The following is a 21252-nucleotide window of genomic DNA, read 5'->3' on the forward strand; positions in this document are numbered from 1 at the left end:
TGATTTTGGTGAGAAAATAAAAGGGAAATATTTACCAGGTGTTAAGTGACATTATTAGCAGATGCTTGATGAAAAACTGACAAAATGTTATTTGTAAAAGTAATATTTTCAATTTGTTCCTAAAAATTTTACCCAGAAGGTCCCTTCATAATTAACAGCATGAGCTGAGACATAATTTATTTTATATTTAAGTGAAATGGAAATTGTAACCAAAATATACCTGGAATCTGGAAACCTGTCACAGCACCCACCAGCCCTAATTTTAAGTTAATTTTGCACCCTGTGTAAATAACAGTTAGACAGTTAAGACTTTCTAAAACTACCTGAGAGCCGAAATGTCTCAGGATAGACCGGACAACCTGGCACTCTTCTCATTTCAGATATGTGATGGTGACTTTGCCAACAAGAAAACTCATTTACACATGCATAATTAATTTTGTTAGTAGGCTTTTTTATATCATATTTTGCTTGATTCAAATAATATTTGTGTTGAGAGAGAGAGAGAGAGAGATTGCGTTTCAGGTTGTAGCCCAAAAAACCCAAAACTTATTTGTATAGATTTGTTTTGAATTTGTTGCTTTAAATAAAGTGTCTGAAAATACATGTGAAACATCAAAACCTTCACTAACATCTTGAACAACTTGCCATGTGGCAACGGAAAGTGCTCATTAATTGCGTCATACCACGCGAGACCTCAAAGTGAATATGCCACAAAAAGCGACGGAAGTCTTTCAAAATAGTCTTTCTAAAAGTTGTCTTTATATTTATTGTCTATTTGTTTTCTATTATATTATTTATAAATATTGAATATAATGGACAAACTCACAAATATTACCTCTTTCTTGGTTGATGTATATGAAGGATTGGTGGAGAATGCTGATTGAGAAGTTATTCTATTTCCTTAATTTATTATTAATAAATAATTTATTATGATTATTCGATCGTATTACAAATGCAATGAGGCTTTAATTCTGTATTTTGTAACGATTTTAAAAGATGATTCCGGGTTTAATACAAGTTAGGCTCAGTTAACAGCTTTTGATGCATATTGTAATTTTCCACAAAGATTATTTAAAGTCGTCCCGCCTAAAATCGTGATTGCAGTATGGCACTTACAAACAGTGTTAATGAACTCCCCCCCCATCACTTTTAATTCTGTTTTAAAACAAACCTTGACGTGTCGAAATTATTTTTTGTGCTGCATTGTGACTTTATGCTCCAAATGCTGTTGATTGAGCTCAGCTTGTATCGAACCCGGAATAACAACTAACTAATCATATTAAGACATTGTCAGAAACATTTTGTGCGTATATTTATTTATTATTAATTTTAAATGATCAACCGAGTACCTCCTTGATGCGTTCCCTCTGAGAGGACGGGACTTTTATTGTGAATTGTATTTGAGGTTTGCAGTTGACTTCACATCTTATTCGTGACGTCACACGACTGAACGGAGCATCTCGCTGCTGGTCAGTGATTTATTGGCCCCGTTCGCGTTCCATAGTGATCACAGTGCAAAGATCTGATGAAATTTATCTTCTCAAAAAACTGATGGTCCGCAGTTCATTTCAAAGAAACTAAGCGAATTTGTGGACTACTCCCTGCGTGTTTTAAGGGTGAGTTAAAATGTCTTCTAGCAGCTGATGTTAAAAATATTTCCCCCCTGTAAAAACTCTTACGTGACCTCTGTTAAATACATAAGTACATAGCAAAAAATAAAATAGCGACTTCACTAACATTATGATGTGCATCAGCAGATGATTGCGTGTTGTAAATAAGTTCAAGAGGCAATTGGAATTGTCCTGAGATTCAGTTATGTATCAGAAATTCCCATCGGTCATATACACTGTTTAATATGTTTAAATAGTTAGGAATTCTTGCTGGTAATGCAGGTCAATCATGATTATTTGAATCAGAATTAATTGAGTTTGATATTAACCTACTATTCTGAAGCTCAATTAAATGTGTTGAGATCCTTTGATAAACTCACACTTTAGTTTTATCTAGAGTGCCATCAAACATAATTTAAAGCCCAAAATTTCAATGAAAAGATTTTGTCATCATATTCTCAACCAAATGTTGTTCCAGACCTGTATGGTTTAATGTCTTCCGTGGAACAAAAAAGATGTTTTGAAGAATATCCTAGCTGCTCTTTTCATTGCAATGAAAGTGGATGTCAAGCTCAGAAAAAAAAAGCAACAAAATAAAAAGTAGTCCATTCAAATCTAGGGCCCTATGATATTCCGCAATGTGGAAATCACGGACGGAATTGCTAAATCCAATCATAAAACAGAATTAACTAATAAATGTGGAATGTAAGGGAATTTGACATATTTGGGATCAAATTAATTTATTAAAGGGTCATAAAATGCTCTTTTTTAAAAAGGATTTATATATATAGTTTTATGATCTTTCCTGAGGTCCACTGATAATGTTAGTAAAGTATTTAGCATTAAAACAGTCATAATTTAGTAATAAATGATCATTGTCCACCCTGTTTTTAACCATCTGTCTGAAACACTCGGTTTTGGCCTAAGCGCCTCCCTAAAACTACAACCCGCTGTTATGATTGGCTAACACCGCGCAGCCCTGCATATACATACATTTTTGAAACTCAGTCGTAAGAGAATGAACCAGCTCCACAACATTATAACACTTAATGTCAGGGTTTACACATCCAACACATTGCATCTGAATATAATAGAAAATTCAAATACATTTAAATAAAATTAGATTATTATTTTTCTTTTTATGATAAATTTAATTTAAACTTTGGATGGAATTCCGAAAAACTACAACGGAAAACACGGAAATTGGGAAAAAAATGAACGGAATTTGGATAGAAATAAAATGGATTGTATAGGGCTCTTCGACATCCACTAGCCTTTACTAGTGCACCACTGCAAGTATTTTAAATCTGTTTGCTTTGAAAAATTAGCTTTGTGTGAAGAACAGACTGACATTTTTGTCATTATTTACTGAAAAATGTCCCTTCCTCCATAGCTCTCAAATCTCATTGGAGAAAATAAATAAATAGCAGCTTGGACATTCTGGAAAATATCTCAAAGTACGAACATTTGGGGTTTGTTAAATGATTTTAACAGTGTAGAAAGTTAATTTTTCATGATTCCTTTTAACATTATTGTCAATTATAAAAAATTTTCCTGTAAGAATTTATCTGAAAACTTTGCTTGAATTGTGTGAAAAATTTGGCAAAATATTAGTTGAGAGCTGCAAAGTTAGACCACAAGGAAAAGATACCTTTGATCACATTCTCTGACTTTTTCCTGTATACAACAAAACATTTTTCTGTTAAAAGGAAGTTGGTGTGGAAAGGAGGGTCCCCGGATTCATCGTGCATGTTTATTTTTAGGTTGATTGTTTTGCTAAACTGGAAAACCAGTTATTGAAACCCAACTCCGTAGTTGCATGAAGTCCTGTGACATATTTTTCTCTGAACTGGCCATACAATGAAAGTTAATTTCAGGCTGTACTGATGTCACACAACTACTAGGTGTAGTTTATCTTGGGTTTTACCTCTCTAAGAAATGCTTAATAGTGTTAAAGTGCATTGATATGTCTCTGTAAGAAAGTGCACTAGCAAGTCAAGAGCAACAGTACCCCATTGTGTCACGGCATTTTTTGTAGAGCTTGTTTTAAATCCTCTTCCTGATTATGTAATTTAAAATGTCTTCCTTCAGGCTGACTGTGCATTATGTACTAGAAATATGTGCTGGTGACACAAGGCCATAACTTCGGTCATTTTCACAATCTATATTAAGTTCACTGTCAGAGAAACAAGAATTATTATTGTGGCTTTGTAAGGAGAAATCAGCTTGCTGAACGTTTTTAATGATGCACAGTATAGGCTATAGTGATTTAAATATGTCAGAGGCTTTTAGTCAATGTTAGTCATATATAATAAAATGTCTGACAAATGTCTTTGGCTGCTGCATTGCATCTTATTGTTCCAGTGTATCGTCTATTTATTATTATTGGCTGTTATAAAATAATCTATTACAAAATGTACAAAACATTGCATAATCCAAATATAATGTATCATATTTTGTCAATATGTAAAGATTTGCAGCCCAAATGAATGAATATGCACAACGTGCGTCTGTCTGTTCTTCCGTAAGGTTACCGTAGTAATCTTGGTAAGCGCACACCAGTTTTTTTAGTGACTGTCTGAACCGTCTGAGACCATCAATCTGCGCATCTTATCACGTGGCATGTTGAGCACGTTACTGCGGAGACATATCGTGTGAGAAGGCTTCACGCTATTCTCCGCGGCATCCATGTACAACACACCACGTGCCCCACCGAGAGCGAGAACCACATTATAGCGACCACGAGGAGGTTACCCGATGTGAATCTACCCTCCCTAGCAACCGGTCAAATTTGGTTGCTTATGAGACTTGGCTGGAGTAATTTGGCACACCCTGGATTCGAACTTGCGACTCCAGGGGTGTTAGTCTGCATCTTTACTCGCTGAGCTACCCAGATCTCCTTTTAGGGATTTATTAAACCGTTTGATCAAGCCGTCCGTTTGCGGGTGGTACATGCTTGTCCAAATCGATTTAATACCTAATAATTCATACAGCTGGGGTAAAGTAGTGCCTTTGATCAGCGAGGATTTCTTTCGGAATCCCCACTTGAGAAATTATTCTGAAGAGTGCCTCCGCAACACTACATGCTGAGATGTTGCCTAAATGCACTGCTTCTGGATATCGCGTTGCGTAGTTCACCAGAACCAACACAAAGCAATGCCCGAGTGTGGTCTGTTCTAATGGCCTGACAAGGTCCATACCAATCCTTTCAAACGAGACTTCGATCAAAGGAAGCTGGCGCAAACGTACTCATGGGGTGGTCGGCGGATTCACCAGCTGACATTCACAGCATGCCACACACCATCTGCGAACATTCCTGTGAATACCCGGCCAATAGAAACAGGCCATTAGACAGTTCAGTTTTCACCACCCTGGGAGTGAGAACGGAGAGGGGCAGGGGAAACCAGCAGTTAGTTCAATCCCTGAAGTCGAGGAGCCGGTATGGGAGGGGCTCCTCCACAGGACGGAAAACAGGGGGAGGAATACGCTCCCGAAAAGCCACCATGTGGTCCTCTGCCAGCTGGATGGCCGTTTGGAGTGACGCTGGATGGTGGTAGTGGATCCACTCTGCCATCCCTCTCGAAAGTTAAGTTATGAACTGCTCCAGTACCACCAGATCGATGACCACTACGACGTCGCATTGCTCAGCCAGCAAACACTTCCGGCAGGCATCCAGGAGCTGTTGGGTGAAGGCGAACGGGCAGCCGTGCCCGCCAATGTTCATAGAGTGGAAGTGTTGGTGCTACTGCTCTGATGTCTGGCCGAACTGTTGCAAGATGGCTTTTCTCAATTCGGCATACACCAAGAGGTTCTCTGCTGGTAACTGCTGCACCATGAGCTGGGCTTCCCTGGACAGCAGTGGAATCAATCGGACCGCCCACTGGGTGCTCGGCCATCCGCATGCTCCTGCGTCCACACAACGAGCTCCATAAAGGTCTCTGGATCATTGAGGGGGCCCATCTCGACCGGCGAAACCTAGGGTGGGGCGGTCACGGGGTCGCAGGGGCAGCACCCTCCTGGTGCAGCAAGCTCTGGAACATCTGCCGGTCACCTGCTTTGGCCTGGACGAGTGCAAAGAATTGCTGTTCCTGCTCGAGGTGGGCCTAATGTTGCATCTAGTGGATGCTGGCGAGGGTCTTGGCCACGTCCTCCAGAGGTGAGGGATCCATGGCGACGTTCTTCCTTAATTCCCGGGTTTCAGCACCACTGTAACAAAGTTCTTAGGTTTCGTAACAAGGGAGGAAGCGGGAGATGGCGAGATCCAACTCAAAAGGGCTTTATTTATTTTAGGCTTATATATACTCAAATTAATGCTTTTCAGCACAATACAAATTGCACTCTGGAATACTCTGCTCTGTGCAGCTCTCTCTACCCCTCACTGGCTTCTGCCTTGCTCTTAAAAGCCTGTCTTCACTCTCACTGCAATTGCAAACAGCTGTTAGAAACAATCATTGCCAGGTGATGATCCTTACATTCACATCTCCTGATCACGCTGGCGTTTAACCGCGCCTCCACCACCAAAGGCACGTTGCCCCATCCAGGTTTAATTGCTTGCTTTCCTGTTTTATGACTGAGGATCATGAGGCTCGAACATCTTAAAGATCAATAATAATTTACAAAATCTGTTTCAGCCAAAAATGGCTGAAATGTAATCATGAATAGACATCACCAGTCACTTTACAATGTCTACATACCGTAGATAGACTTAGTTACTAAGTTACTACATAGCTAAGTTACTACATTGCAATGGAAACGGTCAAGCTATATCTTTTTCTACATCTTGACTAGTGTGAGATGTGTCTGTCTTCTCCTGGTGCAAATCACACTTACAGTTGTAAGTGTGTGTCTTCTCTCGTTCATATATTCCAGTCTGTCACTCCTCTATATTTGTTTTCTAATTAGCCCTGTGGTCTCGGTATTGGGATAACCGGTACATTACAGCAGAGACTATTTGATTACAGTCCAGCAAGAGCGTGCTTAGAAGCGTTTGAATAAAACACCTTGATTCCGTTAAAGGCAGCTAACGAAACATTGCCGGATGATAATATATCTGTGGTGCGCAATCTCTTTGCTCAAAAATAGCAAATACAAAACAGGTTAAGCTGGTGGCATTAATGTGTCTTTTTCACAGGTGTGGGACAGTATTCTGTACACGTACATGGAATGAATATTCAGGGGATACACTCACGCATTTAAATTTGCAAGAATTGTGTTGTCTATAGCCACGTACCCACTACAAAGTTTAGGGTAAATGCGGTTGTCACACCCTAAACGTTGTAGTGTGTAGGTGGCCATAGATGACACAATTCCTGGAAATTGTTCCCAGGTGACTGACAGGGAAGAAATAGTGAGAAATCATGATATGGATGTGTTCTGCAAGATAGCATGCACCATGCAATAAACCTCTAAACACGGCGAATCAGACACGCACATTGACTGATATTTTGTCATCTGTTCCTCAAAGTATAATTAAGTTTGCTACTTCAAACACGCGTCTTTCTGTAAAATGCCATTTCTGCTATTTATATATCTTTATCTTATATTATATCTTTCAGTTATAATGTCCCTTTTGCTTGCATATGAAAGACATTTTTTCCCAGCTTATGCTGTTGCTTAATACAGGGGATCTTCTAACTAGTTATATTACGAAATACTAATTTGCCTAATTCAATTTTATTCGTTTTTCATAATTCTGGTCACATTTTAGCTTTTAAAAATGAACATCTGTGTATTCAATCAATAAATATGATAATTTTTTAAATATTTTTTTTATATTAATATATATTTTATTTTGTTACATGTTTATTGTTTAATAACATAATTTGTACTATTTACAGGTATTTACATTGATTTGTTAAACACGTGTTAAAAACCTGCACTGTCTCTTTAAGAAAGACGGCATTTCTGTAAACAGAGTCTTTAAATGAGCGCATGTTAACGAGAGAGAGGACTTGAATGGTCTCATCTGTCCTATGTTAAAAGAGACATTATTCAATGACAAATGGGTCGCGTGGATCTCTTCTTTGGACACACATTACACAGAACAACTTTTACGCTCAACACGCTGTGAAAAGATCTCGATACTGAATACTCCACCACAATAATACACAATTACTGCTGAGTGAAATGTTAACATTTACCAGCTAGTTGCCAAATATATACATTTTTAGTCACAGCGCGAAACTTGGTTGCTAATGCGAGTGATTTCCACTCATTGTAGTGGAGGGTAAAAGATCGAACTTGGGATTTAATAATGTATTAAATGTTTTTATACAACCCTATATAATAATATTGTAAACTAGACAACATGTTAGTGATCGCTGCACTGAATTTAGGTTGATTTTTATTTTAAAAAAGTAACACAGTGTCAGGCTCAATTATTTTAATTAAATGTAATACAGTAATGAGACCGCAAAATGCAAAAGAAATCTAAATGATCATAAAGATAGGCTTAACATGCCTGAAAAGATGCTTTGATTTGTTTTGGTCACACTTTATTCCCATACTTGGATAGTTTTGATGAATTTACCATTATTCTACAGTGTGGAAAACAATAATAATAAAGTAGTATTTGCTTCTAAACTTTTCACTGGCACTAGTCTTTTAATGCGTTGAAGGTTTTAATGCAGCAGGTCTTACTGTGAGTGTGACTAAAGCCTTGTGATTGGATTATTGGCAAGAAGGGAGAAATGAAAGGCAGAAGAGAAGTCACATGAGAAGTCAGATCTGTACAACCAGCCATGCGTTATATTCTCATCTAGATCTCTATCTAGATCTATACTACACTTCCATACACTCATTGACCCTGTATGATAAAAGATATACTGCGCAGACAAAGGTAGAATTGATAAGAATTACTTTTACATTTTGGATGCCAACCAGGAATGAAACCATCTGAGTGAGGTGACGGATTTTGCATGGGTGAGTTAACCTGAAACGAAGCATTATTTATGGGGAAATTTTAGTTTTGCTTTTATAATTTTTTGTTTCATTGTTGTTGTGAATGGGTTTCAGTTGCCAGTTTTATTATTTGTACCAGATGAATGCATTTAGCAAGGTAGCCTCGTCCTTCATATTTGGCGAAATGAAGCTGAAAGATAGAAAGAAAAATTATATTTTGGCTCTGGAATGTAATCAGCAGTATCACTTTTTTCAAGATTTATAAATAGAAACAAAAATGTAGCTGGCTTTTGCCTACAGTGCTGCACACTGAAAGTATGTAATTTTGGTTACAAAAATGGTGGCACAGTCATACAGTTATGTCACATGAAACAGGTCAGTACCATTGTACAGAATGATTACCATGTTCCTGCACTATGCTATTTATTGGCAAGTATGCTTACATGTACAAGGAAATTGTCTTGGTGATCAAAGGTTCCAGTGCACAAACAATGCAACAAAAATACAGAGATAATAATAAAACAAATTAATAAAAGTAAAATGCGAATAGAAAATGTAAGTGTGTATATATAGAAATACACAATAAGACAATATATATATATTATTTGGAATAATGTGCAGATTTTGCTGTGTCGGAAGGAAATTGGTACTTTAATTCACCAAAGTGTCATTCAGCTGATCACAAATTATAGTCCGGACATTACTGATGTAAAAAAACAGCACCATTACTATTTGAAAAAAGTAATTTTTGATCAAATCTAGAGAAGCCCCATTTCCAGCAGCCATCACTCCAACATCTTATCCTTGAGTAATCATGCTAAATTGCTAATTTGGTACTAGAAAGTCATGAAACCATGAAATCAATTTGGTTCATTAAATGATGCTTATCATTGTCTGTGTTTTTGTTTTTGAGTTGCCACAGTATGCAATAGACTGGCATGTCTTGAGGTCAAAAATGGCAAAAAAGAAACTGCTTTCTCTAGAAAATCATCAGTCAATCATTGTTTTGATGAATAAAGGTTATACAGTGCTTGAAATTGCCAAAAAACTGAAGATTTCACACAAAGGTGTACACTACAGTCTTCAAAGACAAAGGACAACTGGCTCTAACAAGGACAGAAGGCCACATGTAAAACTACACAAGAGGATAAATACATCAGAGTCTCTAGTTTGAGAAATAGACGCCTCACATGTCCTCAGCTGACAGCTTCATTGAATTCTACCCGCTCAACACCAGTTTCATGTACAACAGTAAAGAGAAGACTCAGGGGTGCAGCCTTATGGGAAGAATTACAAAGAAAAAGACACTTTTGAAACAGAAAAACTAAAAGAAAAGGTTAGAGTTGGCAAAGAAAAGTGTCACGGATCTTAACAATTGAGCTTTAGTGGGATCAGCTAGACTGTAAGATGCGTGAGAAGTGCCTGACAAGACACATATATATGTTTATATGTATGTACAAATACAAATCTGTTATATACATACAGTGCAACAGAATAAGAGATAAATATAAATAGACTAAGCTGTATTGCACATAATTATTGCTTAATGGGGCAATTTGAACTGTTCATGAGGTGGATGGCCTGAGGGACAAAACTGTTCCTGTGCCTGGCGGTTCTGGTGCTCAGAGCTCTGTAGTGTTGGCCAGAAGGCAACAGTTCAAAAAGGTAGTTGGCTGGGTGAGTGGGGTCCAAAGTCATATTTCCAGCACTTTTCCTCACTCTGGAAGAAAACAAAAAATAAACAAGACAGAAAATATGGTAATTCAGTGGTACCATGACCCCAAAAAATGGTAAAACCATAGAAGTTATTAGTACTTTATTGATAGGGATCGCTTTACCATGCAGGTAGAGATCAGAAAATCTTAAGCAAAGGCCAAAGTATACTTCGGGGGTCCGCGTTGCAGATTGCTCTGTGCACGTGTGACGCAAATTGTGTCGTCTGTACAACCACGTGGCTTGACCGCGCGCTGCCTAGATTTTCTTGACCAATGTACACGGTCCTTGTTTGTGCATGTCATCTGTACATGCGCTGGCCATTGACCATACTAAAAGAGTGTCACAAAGCATTTTTAGTGCGCATGCGTCAAACGCATTCCTATACATTCGCGGTCAAAAAGTATACTCTCGTTCGGCTGTGTTTCATTCTGTGTGTGTGAAAAGAGAGCAATTATATGCAATGTCTGCTTGGAAGGCATAAATAAACATGGTGACTAATAGTACAAATTTATGCATGTCACTCTGACAATCAGGTTCATTATGTCCATATGGATTGTTTTATTAGTGCCTGCATGTCACGTACAGCCATTTCTGATGTGTACTTTATCCTCCAGGCTGTCCTAAACCTTTTGCAAAGCAAATCTGCTTCTCAAATTGGGGAAATAATTGTTTTACAGAGGTTGATATCAGATTAGCTGGGCAATGTTCTTGAAGAGAAAAGCCTGGGGTTGTCGGGGCATTCGATTAGAGAAGGTCTTTCTTATATACTAAATATTCAGAATGTCAGGGGCTTCACTTTATATGCTGCATACAGTGAATCCAAACAGTATTTGGACACATAAGTTACACTTAAAAAATGCATGAATGTCATTTCAAAAGATAACAAATACATTAGCATATACATTGCATTATTCAACTCATTTAGGGACTCTAAAAATGTGTGAGATGTCTCTTGAGATATTTTGGGATGACAAATGGAAGCATAACCTTTTAATCACAAGGTTTATGAATTTGTTTTCTTCGTTCTTTACCTCAGTACCCCTGTGAAGTAAGATGAATATGTCACATGCATCCCACAATCACCATAATGACATGACCATGTCACCTCCAATCACAGACTCTCATGGAGACCATGTGCACCCCGACACAGGCCATGGAGATATGATGATGGTGAGACAGTTTTTGGGTTTTGATACCATAGATAATTTTTTTTTAAAGACAAATATTACATGAAGTCTTGCAATTAATATAGAGATAAAAACGCATGCATAATAATTATTATAAAATAATTAATGTTGTTTAAATGGTGTATGTCACAATGCAGAACATGTCAACTACCTATTTAGAGATTTACTAGTTCTAAATCCATTTAAGCAAAAAACGTAGTCATCTAATGTATTCTTGTTTTATTTACTTTGGAAAAATTTTGGTTGAAAACTAATTTGTTGATGCTTTCAGCAAATGACTTTCTACTTTGGCTACAAAAATGTTGAGCTGCTATTTGCTGGACTTGTCATCAACACACCAGGAGGTAAGAGCTCTCTGTGGTTTGCTTATCTTTCACTATTGTTGACATGGTGGTATTTTGGATATGCTGTTATTTGGGCGGCCACGGTTATGAAATTTGGCTGATGATTAATTGTCATACAAATTGTCATACATCTTTAAGTAATTGTCCACCCAAAAAAATGACAATTCTCTCACATTTACTCACCCTTATGCTATCCCAGATATGTATGACTTTCTTTCTTTAGAAGAACACAAAGATTTCAATAGAATATTTTAGCTTTGTAGGTCATTTCAATGCAAGTGAATGGTGGCCAGAATTTTGAAGCTCAAAAAAGCCCATAAAGGCAGCATAAAAGTAATCTATATGACTCCAGTGGTTTAATCTATGTCTTCTGAAGAAATACGATAACTGTGGGTGAGAAACAGATCAATATTGTAGTCCTGTTTTTTTACTATAAAGCTCCACAATCTCCTCATGTGATATGCACGAAGAATGCGAATTGCCAAAAACAAAAGAAGAATGTGAATGTGGAGATTTTTGATACTGAATGACGTAATGGAGTCTCCCTTCACCCTTAAACTACTTGTATATTTGTACTTATCTGAATATTTTGCAATAAATGCCAAATGTATTGTTTCTGTATAATCAACAACCTAAAATCAATTGTTATATTTGTACACATAGTTTCTAAAAACCTGACTGCTGAAAAAGTGCAATCTCTTGCGGTTACCCTCTCCGTTCTCAGACGCAACATCCTCATTGAGATCATTGCATTTGCTGCATTCTCTGCGAAAATGTTTGTTGATGAAATTGTTTTCGATTTTGTTTATGATAAAGACGTGACAATATAAAACTGTCGAAATGAACAGGTTAAAGCTTTTTTTACTTTACAATGTTTAACGCACATTTTTTGTTTACACGATTAACATATTCTGACATTTTATTCAGCTCCGTGTGAGTTCTGAACAGTAGTTTGAGAAGGGTGGCATTCTTGGCAGCACTGTCATAAGACAATTGTTTGGGTGAACTATACATCTTTTCGTTCTTGACTCTAGAGATGGCAGGCGCATGCATCGGTGTGTTCCTGCTGGCTGTGTTCTACGAGGGGCTTAAGATCGGTCGTGAGGTCCTGTTGAGAAGGAATCAGGTGAACGTGCGTTACAACTCCATGCCTGTCCCAGGAGCAGATGGCACCATCCTCATGGAGACCCACAAAACAGTTGGGTCAGTGAATATTCTAAAGTATAATTTGTTTTTAAGGCACTCTTTTAGCAGTAATGGAAAATAATGGTGGCCACACAAAATATTGACACTTTGGGCCCAATTTGGACATTTTCATTAAGGGGTGTACTCACTTTTGTTGCCAGCGGTTTAGACATTAATGGCTGTGTGTTGAGTTATTTTGAGGGGACAGCAAATTTACACTGTTATACAAGCTGTACACTCACTACTTTACATTGTAGCAAAGTGTCATTTCTTCAGTGTTGTCACATGAAAAGATATAATCAAATATTTACAAAAATGTGAGGGGTGTACTCACTTTTGTGAGCTACTGTGTATGTATATATATATATATATAAAATTTAAATTTAAATTACCAGATGTGGTTTAATGAGGGATATGATGTTGGAGGCAATATGTATATGCTAACGGGCCACATATCCATATAGTCGCATTTGTCTTTTCATGTAGTTGCTTAAATTTAGATACCTAATTATCTAATCAAAATAACTAAATATGCATTGAAATATGGATGATCATTTTCAATGATTAAAGATTTAGATCTTTAGAGGTCGTTGTTATACTATACAACTAAGCGATTCTTGCTGTAGAATCCTCCAGCACCGGCCACAGCTGAATAAACAACAACAAAATATCATCAACTATCTATATCAATTTTTGCAGATAACCGATAGTTCAATAAAGCAACTGTCAGCACAGATTAATCTGTAAAACCGATATATCGGTCCACCTCTATGTCAGAGTACCTACACTCAGTTCAGTGACAATACTGCTGTTTATAGTAGAAGTCCACCGACAGTGGATTTTGGCGATACTGATAACAAAGTTGGTGGGAAAGGCCGATCAATTAATCGGCCAGTATTTTTTTTTAATCGACTTATAGAATGTAAAAAAAAAAATGATTATGTCTTTTCTAGGACAGGCAAAGTTAAAGATTAAAAATGACAAATCCCAGATGCAGTTTTTTGTTCAACCAAAATCCCAGTAATAAACTGAAAAAAGAAGAAAAAAGAAAGATTTGGTGCATAACACAGGACTTTTAAGTATAAACAAGCCAGAAACACACTGGGGACTCTTATTTTGAAGTGACAAAATGCTAAAAAAAAAAATATTGGCATCTATCAGCAGATTTTTCCAGATAACCGATAGTTCCAAAAAGCAACTGTCGCCACACGATTAATTGGTAAAACCAAAATATCAGTCTACCTATAGCTTAGAGTAGCATTGTTCTTCAATCACTGATGTTTAAATAATGAGGTCAGAGAATAACAGGTAATCATGAATCACCCTTAATCCTGTTTACACTGATGTAATCAAAACATGTATGTAGTCATTACCACAAAGTTGACCATTTGGGTAGTAAACTAGTTTTCTGTGTTTTTCTTCACACTGATGACCTGACTTTCTTTAATCCTGTAATAAATCCTTTTTCTTTTCTGTACTCTAGCCAGCGAATGGTGAGTGTCGCTCACATGCTTCAGACAGTTCTGCACATCATCCAAGTGGTGGTCAGTTACTTCCTCATGCTGGTGTTCATGACTTACAATGGTTACCTGTGCATCGCTGTGGCAGCAGGCGCAGGGGTCGGCTACTTCTTATTCAGCTGGAAGAAGGCAGTGGTGGTGGATATTACTGAACACTGTCATTAACCTCTCTACAAACCCCACGGCTGATCATCCCACTATATATCCTCAAAAACCAATCAAAACCTACATCACAACAACTCTATGTAAATAGAGCAATGTATGAATCATATAATTCATTTTGGAAAATAGTGAAAATCCACTCATTTTAAAACTTGGCTCTATTTTGATCCTCTTCGTTTAATACTAAATAAAGTCCCGTCACCATTTCGGTCACTTTGACAGTAGCATGTAATTTCCTCTATAATGTTGAAATAGGTGTACATAGCCTAACTGTCTACCTCCACGGTCACAAGTCACTTTGTTTAATGTAATGGTGTCTGACGTCCACTTCACATTAAGGTGCTTCTGGGTTGTACGATAGAGCCTTACTAACCCCTTTGCCTTAAATGAGGGAAAACACACAGACACCCAAGAGGCCAACTGTAGACTCTAAAAGCCAAACTAGATCTGGTAGAGCCAGTATAAAAGCACTGGTGATTTTATTCAAGGTTGGGTTGGGATGCTACGGCTGACTATACTTTACCAAGTGTTTCTTTATTTGAGCTGCTGGGGGAAACAAAGAAACAACCGTTAATGAGTGACCATTGTTTCGACACTTGATTGAAATGTTGACTCCTGTTGTCATGTGATGTTTGCACAGGGAAAGAGTGGTTTTCTGCAACTCTGTGTTGGCAGAGTTGAAGTCAAACTTTGCTCCGTTGGAGTGCTTTAAAGTAAATATCTGGGGGGATTGTTGCAAAATAAATTATATCTGATGTCAGTGTCACCGTCAAGATTTCTTTTTATAATTTATATTTTTAACACACTACTACATAACGACAATGTATTTGATATCAAAACATTTTTTTTTTTATTTGGCAATCTGTAGATCCTTTTATTTTTCTAATATCTTTTAAATGATTGTGTTGTATCGCATAAAAGGCATGAAATTGAGTAAATCATGAGCTATTACAAATATTATGGCCACTACCCTGATAGTCCCTGGGTCCCATAATGTGATCATTATGGTTTTTGATATTTACTCTCTTTAATTGTAAAGGAGTGTGCCTTTGTCATACTGGACCCAATTAACTTCAATTTAAGTGCCCAAGAATGCCTGTTCTTTTTTGCTTAGTGAAATTAATTTTCTGTAATAATTTTGATAGACCTGTTTTAATTAAAAGCTGTTTTTATAATTTCAGAAGAAAATGTAGTTATGTGTTTGTACCAGTCATCAATTACAATTCGTGGCACTGGATTTTAGGATCCATAATATTCTCCATCACAGGGCTTTGGCATATTAAATCTGGGATTGTTTTAAACAATATAGTAGCAAACGGTGTTTGAGTGGTCTGTTTTTTTTTTTTTGTAAACAGGTTTCACAATTTGGCTAACAATAAAGTGGGTCAAGGCCATGTGTAGAAGAATTTAACCTTATTTCCAGTGTTGCGGTAGTGTTAACATTTCTTAGTCTGTTTACAGTTCAGTCATGTCTGTTGTATTGTAAACATTACTGCAATCGTTTAAAGTAAATGGCAAATAAATATTGTATGATTTGAAGTATAATTGTTGTGACTATCTGTTCTGTCATTAATCAACCAACCTATATATCACTAGGGTTGAACACCAAGAACCGGTTCCATTTTTTTTTTTTTTTAAGATTTCGCTAACGGTTCTTGAATGTGCAACATTAAGTTAAAATGCTTTTGTAGTGTTTTCTGTGCAAACATTTAGCACACTGCAACACCGCTACTGAATCTATAGTGCCAATCATACAGCGCAACCATTGTAGTGCGATTCCCAAATGAATGACTCTTATAAGCTGGTTCTTTTGAATCTAAAACGCAACCGGTGTAGTGCGATTCCCCAATGAATGACTCTTATAAGCTGGTTCTTTTGAATCAACCGTGCGACCGGTGTACTGCAATTTCCCAACGAATGACTCTTATAAGCTGGTTCTTTTGAATCAACAGCGCGACCGGTGTAGTGCGTTTCCCCAACGAATGACTCTTATAAGCTGGTTCTTTTGAATCAACAGCGCGACCGGTGTATTGCGATTTCCCAACGAATGACTCTTATAAACTGGTTCTTTTGAATCAACAGCGCGACCGGTGTAGTGCGATTTCCCAAGGAATGACTCTTATAAACTGGTTCTTTTGAATCTACAGAGCGACCGGTGTAGTGCGATTTCCCAACGAATGACTCTTATAAGCTGGTTCTTTTGAATCTACAGAGCGACCGGTGTAGTGCGATTTCCCAACGAATGACTCTTATAAGCTGGTTCTTTTGAATCTACAGAGCGACCGGTGTAGTGCGATTCCCCAAGGAATGACTCTTATAAACTGGTTCTTTTGAATCAACAGCGCGACCGGTGTAGTGCGATTTCCCAACGAATGACTCTTATAAGCTGGTTCTTTTGAATCTACAGAGCGACCGGTGTAGTGCGATTTCCCAACGAATGACTCTTATAAGCTGGTTCTTTTGAATCAACAGCGCGACCGGTGTAGTCGCGATTTCCCCAACGAATGACTCTTATAAACTGGTTCTTTTGAATCAACAGCGCGACCGGTGTAGTCGCGATTTCCCAAGCGAATGACTCTTATAAACTGGTTCTTTTGAATCAACAGCGCGACCGGTGTAGTGCGATTTCCCAACGAATGACTCTTATAAACTGGTTCTTTTGAATCAACAGCGCGACCGGTGTAGTGCGATTTCCCAACGAATGACTCTTATAAACTGGTTCTTTTGAATCAACAGCGCGACCGGTGTAGTGCGATTTCCCAAGGAATGACTCTTATAAGCTGGTTCTTTTGAATCTACAGAGCGACCGGTGTAGTGCGATTTCCCAACGAATGACTCTTATAAGCTGGTTCTTTTGAATCAACAGCACGACCGGTGTAGTGCGATTCCCCAACGAATGACTCTTATAAACTGGTTCTTTTGAATCAACAGCGCGACCGGTGTAGTGCGATTCCCCAATGAAAGACTCACCACAATCATTCAGAAATAAAATAATTAAAAGGAATTTGAATCAGAACTGGAATCGTAAAATTCCTTACAGGTCCCATCCATCCTTATATTTGTTCGGCTCACCTAAGCGTTTTTCCCTGTCTTCTTTTTCTATCATTCAGTAAAGTGAAAAGATTCATGTTCCCCCATTCTACTAGTAAGATTTTATTTACTTGGTAGAAAAATAAGTCTTTTTTTTTATCACAAACAACCTTAACACACATCAAAACAATGTGTGTGTGTGTTTGCAACTGAAATAACAAAGTAGACCTCATAGTCCATTTTCAGGTTTGCAGACTGTCAAAACTGAAGGTTCCCAAAAAGTGATGGTAATGTGTTAGGCTTCGGGTGAGGTTTGTATCCAATCCGCTCGTGGATCATCTGCACTCTGGTTTTCCCGTCTGTAGCTCCACCTGATGCTCCACTCATCTCGCTAGATGTGGCAACACCAACTACATCCAACTCATCCCTCTGTTTCTTTCGACTCTGAAATGACATGGAAAGTAATGCTGAAATTAAGATGACAATATCAATCTCTATTTGACAGTTAATTCTATGTTGCATTTCACATCACATGTATTCTCTTTTTTAAAGGCATACTTCACCCAAATTTTTTTTTTACCTCTGTCACCATTTACTCACCCTCAAGTTGTTCCAAATGCATTTAACCTTTTTCTTTTGTGGAACACTATACCAATACCTGTTTTTTGTTTTATTTTGTCTGAATTGCATATTCAATAGCTTATTTCATTTAGACTTTAAAATGATGTCTAAATAAATTAACTCAAACTCAAATCAACTTAAATATAGATTTAATTTTGGCATGAAGCCCTTTCCATTTCTGTGACAGCTCCGGGAAGCAGTTTGCTATGTGACCCAATGTGAATATTAAATTGCAACAGGCAGCTATTTAATGAAATAAATATGTAGTCTGTATGTGCTGCACGCTTCATAGTGAATTAGCACTCTGCTTGCTGTCATCTGCTACAAACAGAGCATGCCATGCTCATGATGGTGTTTTAAAGATCTTTGGTATGAGCAGCCGGCTTCACATTTACATTCATAAAACAAGATAGATTCACTTTGAAGTGCACAGCATGTACAAACTATATATTTACCTCATTAAATTGCAGCCTTTGCCGTTTAATAATCACATTAAAACATAACGTGATGTTAGTTTGTGTGCTTAATGTTTCCACAATGACAGAAGTACATCAGATGGTATTTTCAAAACCAGTATCGATATTGGGAAATCCCTACAAAAGATGTTAGGCAGAATGACTGCTTCAGTCATCATTCACTTTCATTGAATGGAAAAAAGGAATGAATGTAAATGGTGACTGAGGCTATCATTCTTTTCCTTTTGTGTTCCATGGAAAAAAAATAACCTGGGTTTGGAACAACATGAGGGTGAGTGACACTATTTTCATTTTTGGTTGAACTATCCTTTATACTATATGATGTTTCAGGGTTCCAGCAATTCATGTACTGCAACTTAGTTTGGATGACAACCAGCTCATACCAAATAAACTCAACTGACACCCATTAAATAAAGTACTATAAGCAAGTGGGTTTACCTCTAGTTCTTTTTTTACGCTTTCAAACTCCTCCGTGTCATCCAGCTTGAGCTCGAGGCGAGTGGGTTTCCTGCGCAGCATCTTCACAGCACCTGCGTCTCGTTGCCTGGAAACGCATTAAGCAGATGCTGAACAGCTGATATCGAGTTATTGAAGCGCAATAATGTTGATGTTAAAATGCTGACTTGTTCTCATAATTATGTGTTGGACAAATGTTATGCACTTCATAAGGCGTTTAAACGTGACGCTTAAACCAACTGAAACCATAGAGTGGCTAAACTGGGAGCCAGCATTTGCAATCTTAATATATTTGGTCCACAGCACCTATTTATGTCACTATTTTATTGATACCTGTATTAATACCTGTATTGATTAAATTGATGTTTAACAGTGTCAATGTAATGAACAACTTCTGCAGCAGAACACACGTTATTGTTTCGAAGCTAAATGCTAAGGTTAATCCAGTAACTGTGAACTCAGTGTTTTGAACCGTTCACAGACAACGGGATAATGAAACATAAAGACGAACAAACGATACTTTATTCAACAAGGCAGATGAATGACAACAATTCAGGGCTGAAATACCTTTTACTCATTCATATCATACCACTTACCGTGAACACACGCTTGTCCTCCACAGGAAGTTTAGAGTGGAATTGTGGGAAATGTAGTTGAAAGCACACCGAAAATTCCGAAGCGCCCTGATTGAATAAAGTGGGGGTTTATGAATATGATATTTCCATGGATAATAAATATATTAATACAAATTATAATGGTTTTTCAGAACAACAGAACACATGTTAATGTGACATCAGTGTCTTTTTTTAAATGAAAGTTACATTAAATGGGTCATTTTAAATCCAATTAAATGGTGAGACAGTACTTTTTAAACTATATAACAAATAGAAATATACATTTATAAAAGCAATTCAGATGTGAATGAATAGACAGTAAAGCAAGGCACATACATTTAAACATAAAATGTCAACATTAATACCTCAATACAAAGGTATTAATAGTTGACAAAAAATAAAAATTCTCTCATCATTTACTCATCTGCCATCCCAGATGTGTGACTTCCTTTCTTCTCCAGAACACAAAGGAAGATTTTTAGAAGAATATCTCAGCTCTGTTGGTCCTCACAATGCAAGTCAATGGCGACACAACCTTTGAAGCTCCAAAAAGCACATAAAGTCAGCATAAAAGTAATCCATATGACTCCAGTTGGTTTTCTGAAGCGATGCAATCACTTTGGGTGAGAGACAGATTAATATTCAAATATCCACTTTCACCTTATTAAAGTATGAACAACTGGAATCTTAAGGATTAATTTTATGCTGCCTCTATGTGCTTTTGGAGTTTTACAGTTCTGGTAACCATTCACTTGCATTGTATGGACCAACAGATTTGAGATGTTATTCCAAAAATCTTAATTTGTGTTCTGGAGAAGAAAGAAAGTCACACATCTGGGATGGCATGATGAGAGAATTTTCATTTTCATTTTTGGGTGAAATATCGCTTTAACAAAACTGATAGAAGAAAAAAATAGAACAAAACAAAGAGGGATCTTTTTATTAGTCTTCTAACAATGTAAGTTCTTGTATAATTTTGGCAAATTTACAGGCTTGTTTACTTTTCTTACATCTTCAGGATGGAAAATGTTTACAAATAATTAAAATAAAAAATGTTTTAAACGGAAACATCAGGCTTTGTCTTCATACACTTTTACATTTAGTAATTTAGCACAGTGGTTCTCAACCTCTAGGGGGCCTCAGCACACTTCCAGGGGGGCCTCAAGATCTCTTAAAACGTGATTGAGTATTAGCATTTGTATTTAATTATTACAATTCAACTTACTGAAAATACTACTACAAAAAAAATAAAAATAAAAAAAAATAAAAAAAATAAATGTAAAAAAAAAATCAACATCTTGCTTTTTTTTTTTTTTTTTTTAAGAATATACAGTTCTAGACATTTCTGGAATCACAAGTTTTAAGGAAATATCTTAATATAAATATCTAATAGCCTACATGGTTTGCCTCCGAATATTTTCTCTGGCAATG

At 37.1% G+C, this 21252-nt stretch overlaps 2 protein-coding genes across 3 annotated transcripts; one reads left to right on the plus strand and one right to left on the minus strand.

The window, feature by feature from the left end:
- The first annotated feature begins 1447 nt into the window (after window positions 1–1447).
- slc31a1 (solute carrier family 31 member 1) lies at window positions 1448–16181 on the plus strand. Of its 2 annotated transcripts, none has more exons than XM_052093182.1 (5): window positions 1448–1616; window positions 11263–11396; window positions 11685–11757; window positions 12792–12960; window positions 14426–16180. In XM_052093182.1, the coding sequence occupies exons 2-5, from the start codon at window positions 11280–11282 to the stop codon at window positions 14625–14627; spliced, it is 561 nt and encodes a 186-aa protein (XP_051949142.1). In that variant the 5' UTR covers window positions 1448–1616; window positions 11263–11279; the 3' UTR covers window positions 14628–16180. The 2 variants fall into 2 exon arrangements, with proteins under 2 accessions (XP_051949142.1, XP_051949149.1); XM_052093189.1 differs by lacking the exon at window positions 1448–1616 and adding an exon at window positions 8156–8531 and having other exon boundaries at window positions 14426–16181.
- Window positions 16182–17761: 1580 nt separating this feature from the next.
- On the minus strand, window positions 17762–19830 carry cdc26 (cell division cycle 26 homolog). The gene is made up of 3 exons (XM_052093217.1): window positions 19804–19830; window positions 19190–19295; window positions 17762–18098 (listed from the first exon to the last, which is right to left on the minus strand). The coding sequence occupies exons 2-3, from the start codon at window positions 19268–19270 to the stop codon at window positions 17913–17915; spliced, it is 267 nt and encodes an 88-aa protein (XP_051949177.1). The 5' UTR covers window positions 19271–19295; window positions 19804–19830; the 3' UTR covers window positions 17762–17912.
- Window positions 19831–21252: the final 1422 nt, after the last annotated feature.

The sequence above is a fragment of the Xyrauchen texanus genome, chromosome 3, assembly GCF_025860055.1.
Source record: "Xyrauchen texanus isolate HMW12.3.18 chromosome 3, RBS_HiC_50CHRs, whole genome shotgun sequence".
Taxonomy (NCBI): domain Eukaryota; kingdom Metazoa; phylum Chordata; class Actinopteri; order Cypriniformes; family Catostomidae; genus Xyrauchen; species Xyrauchen texanus.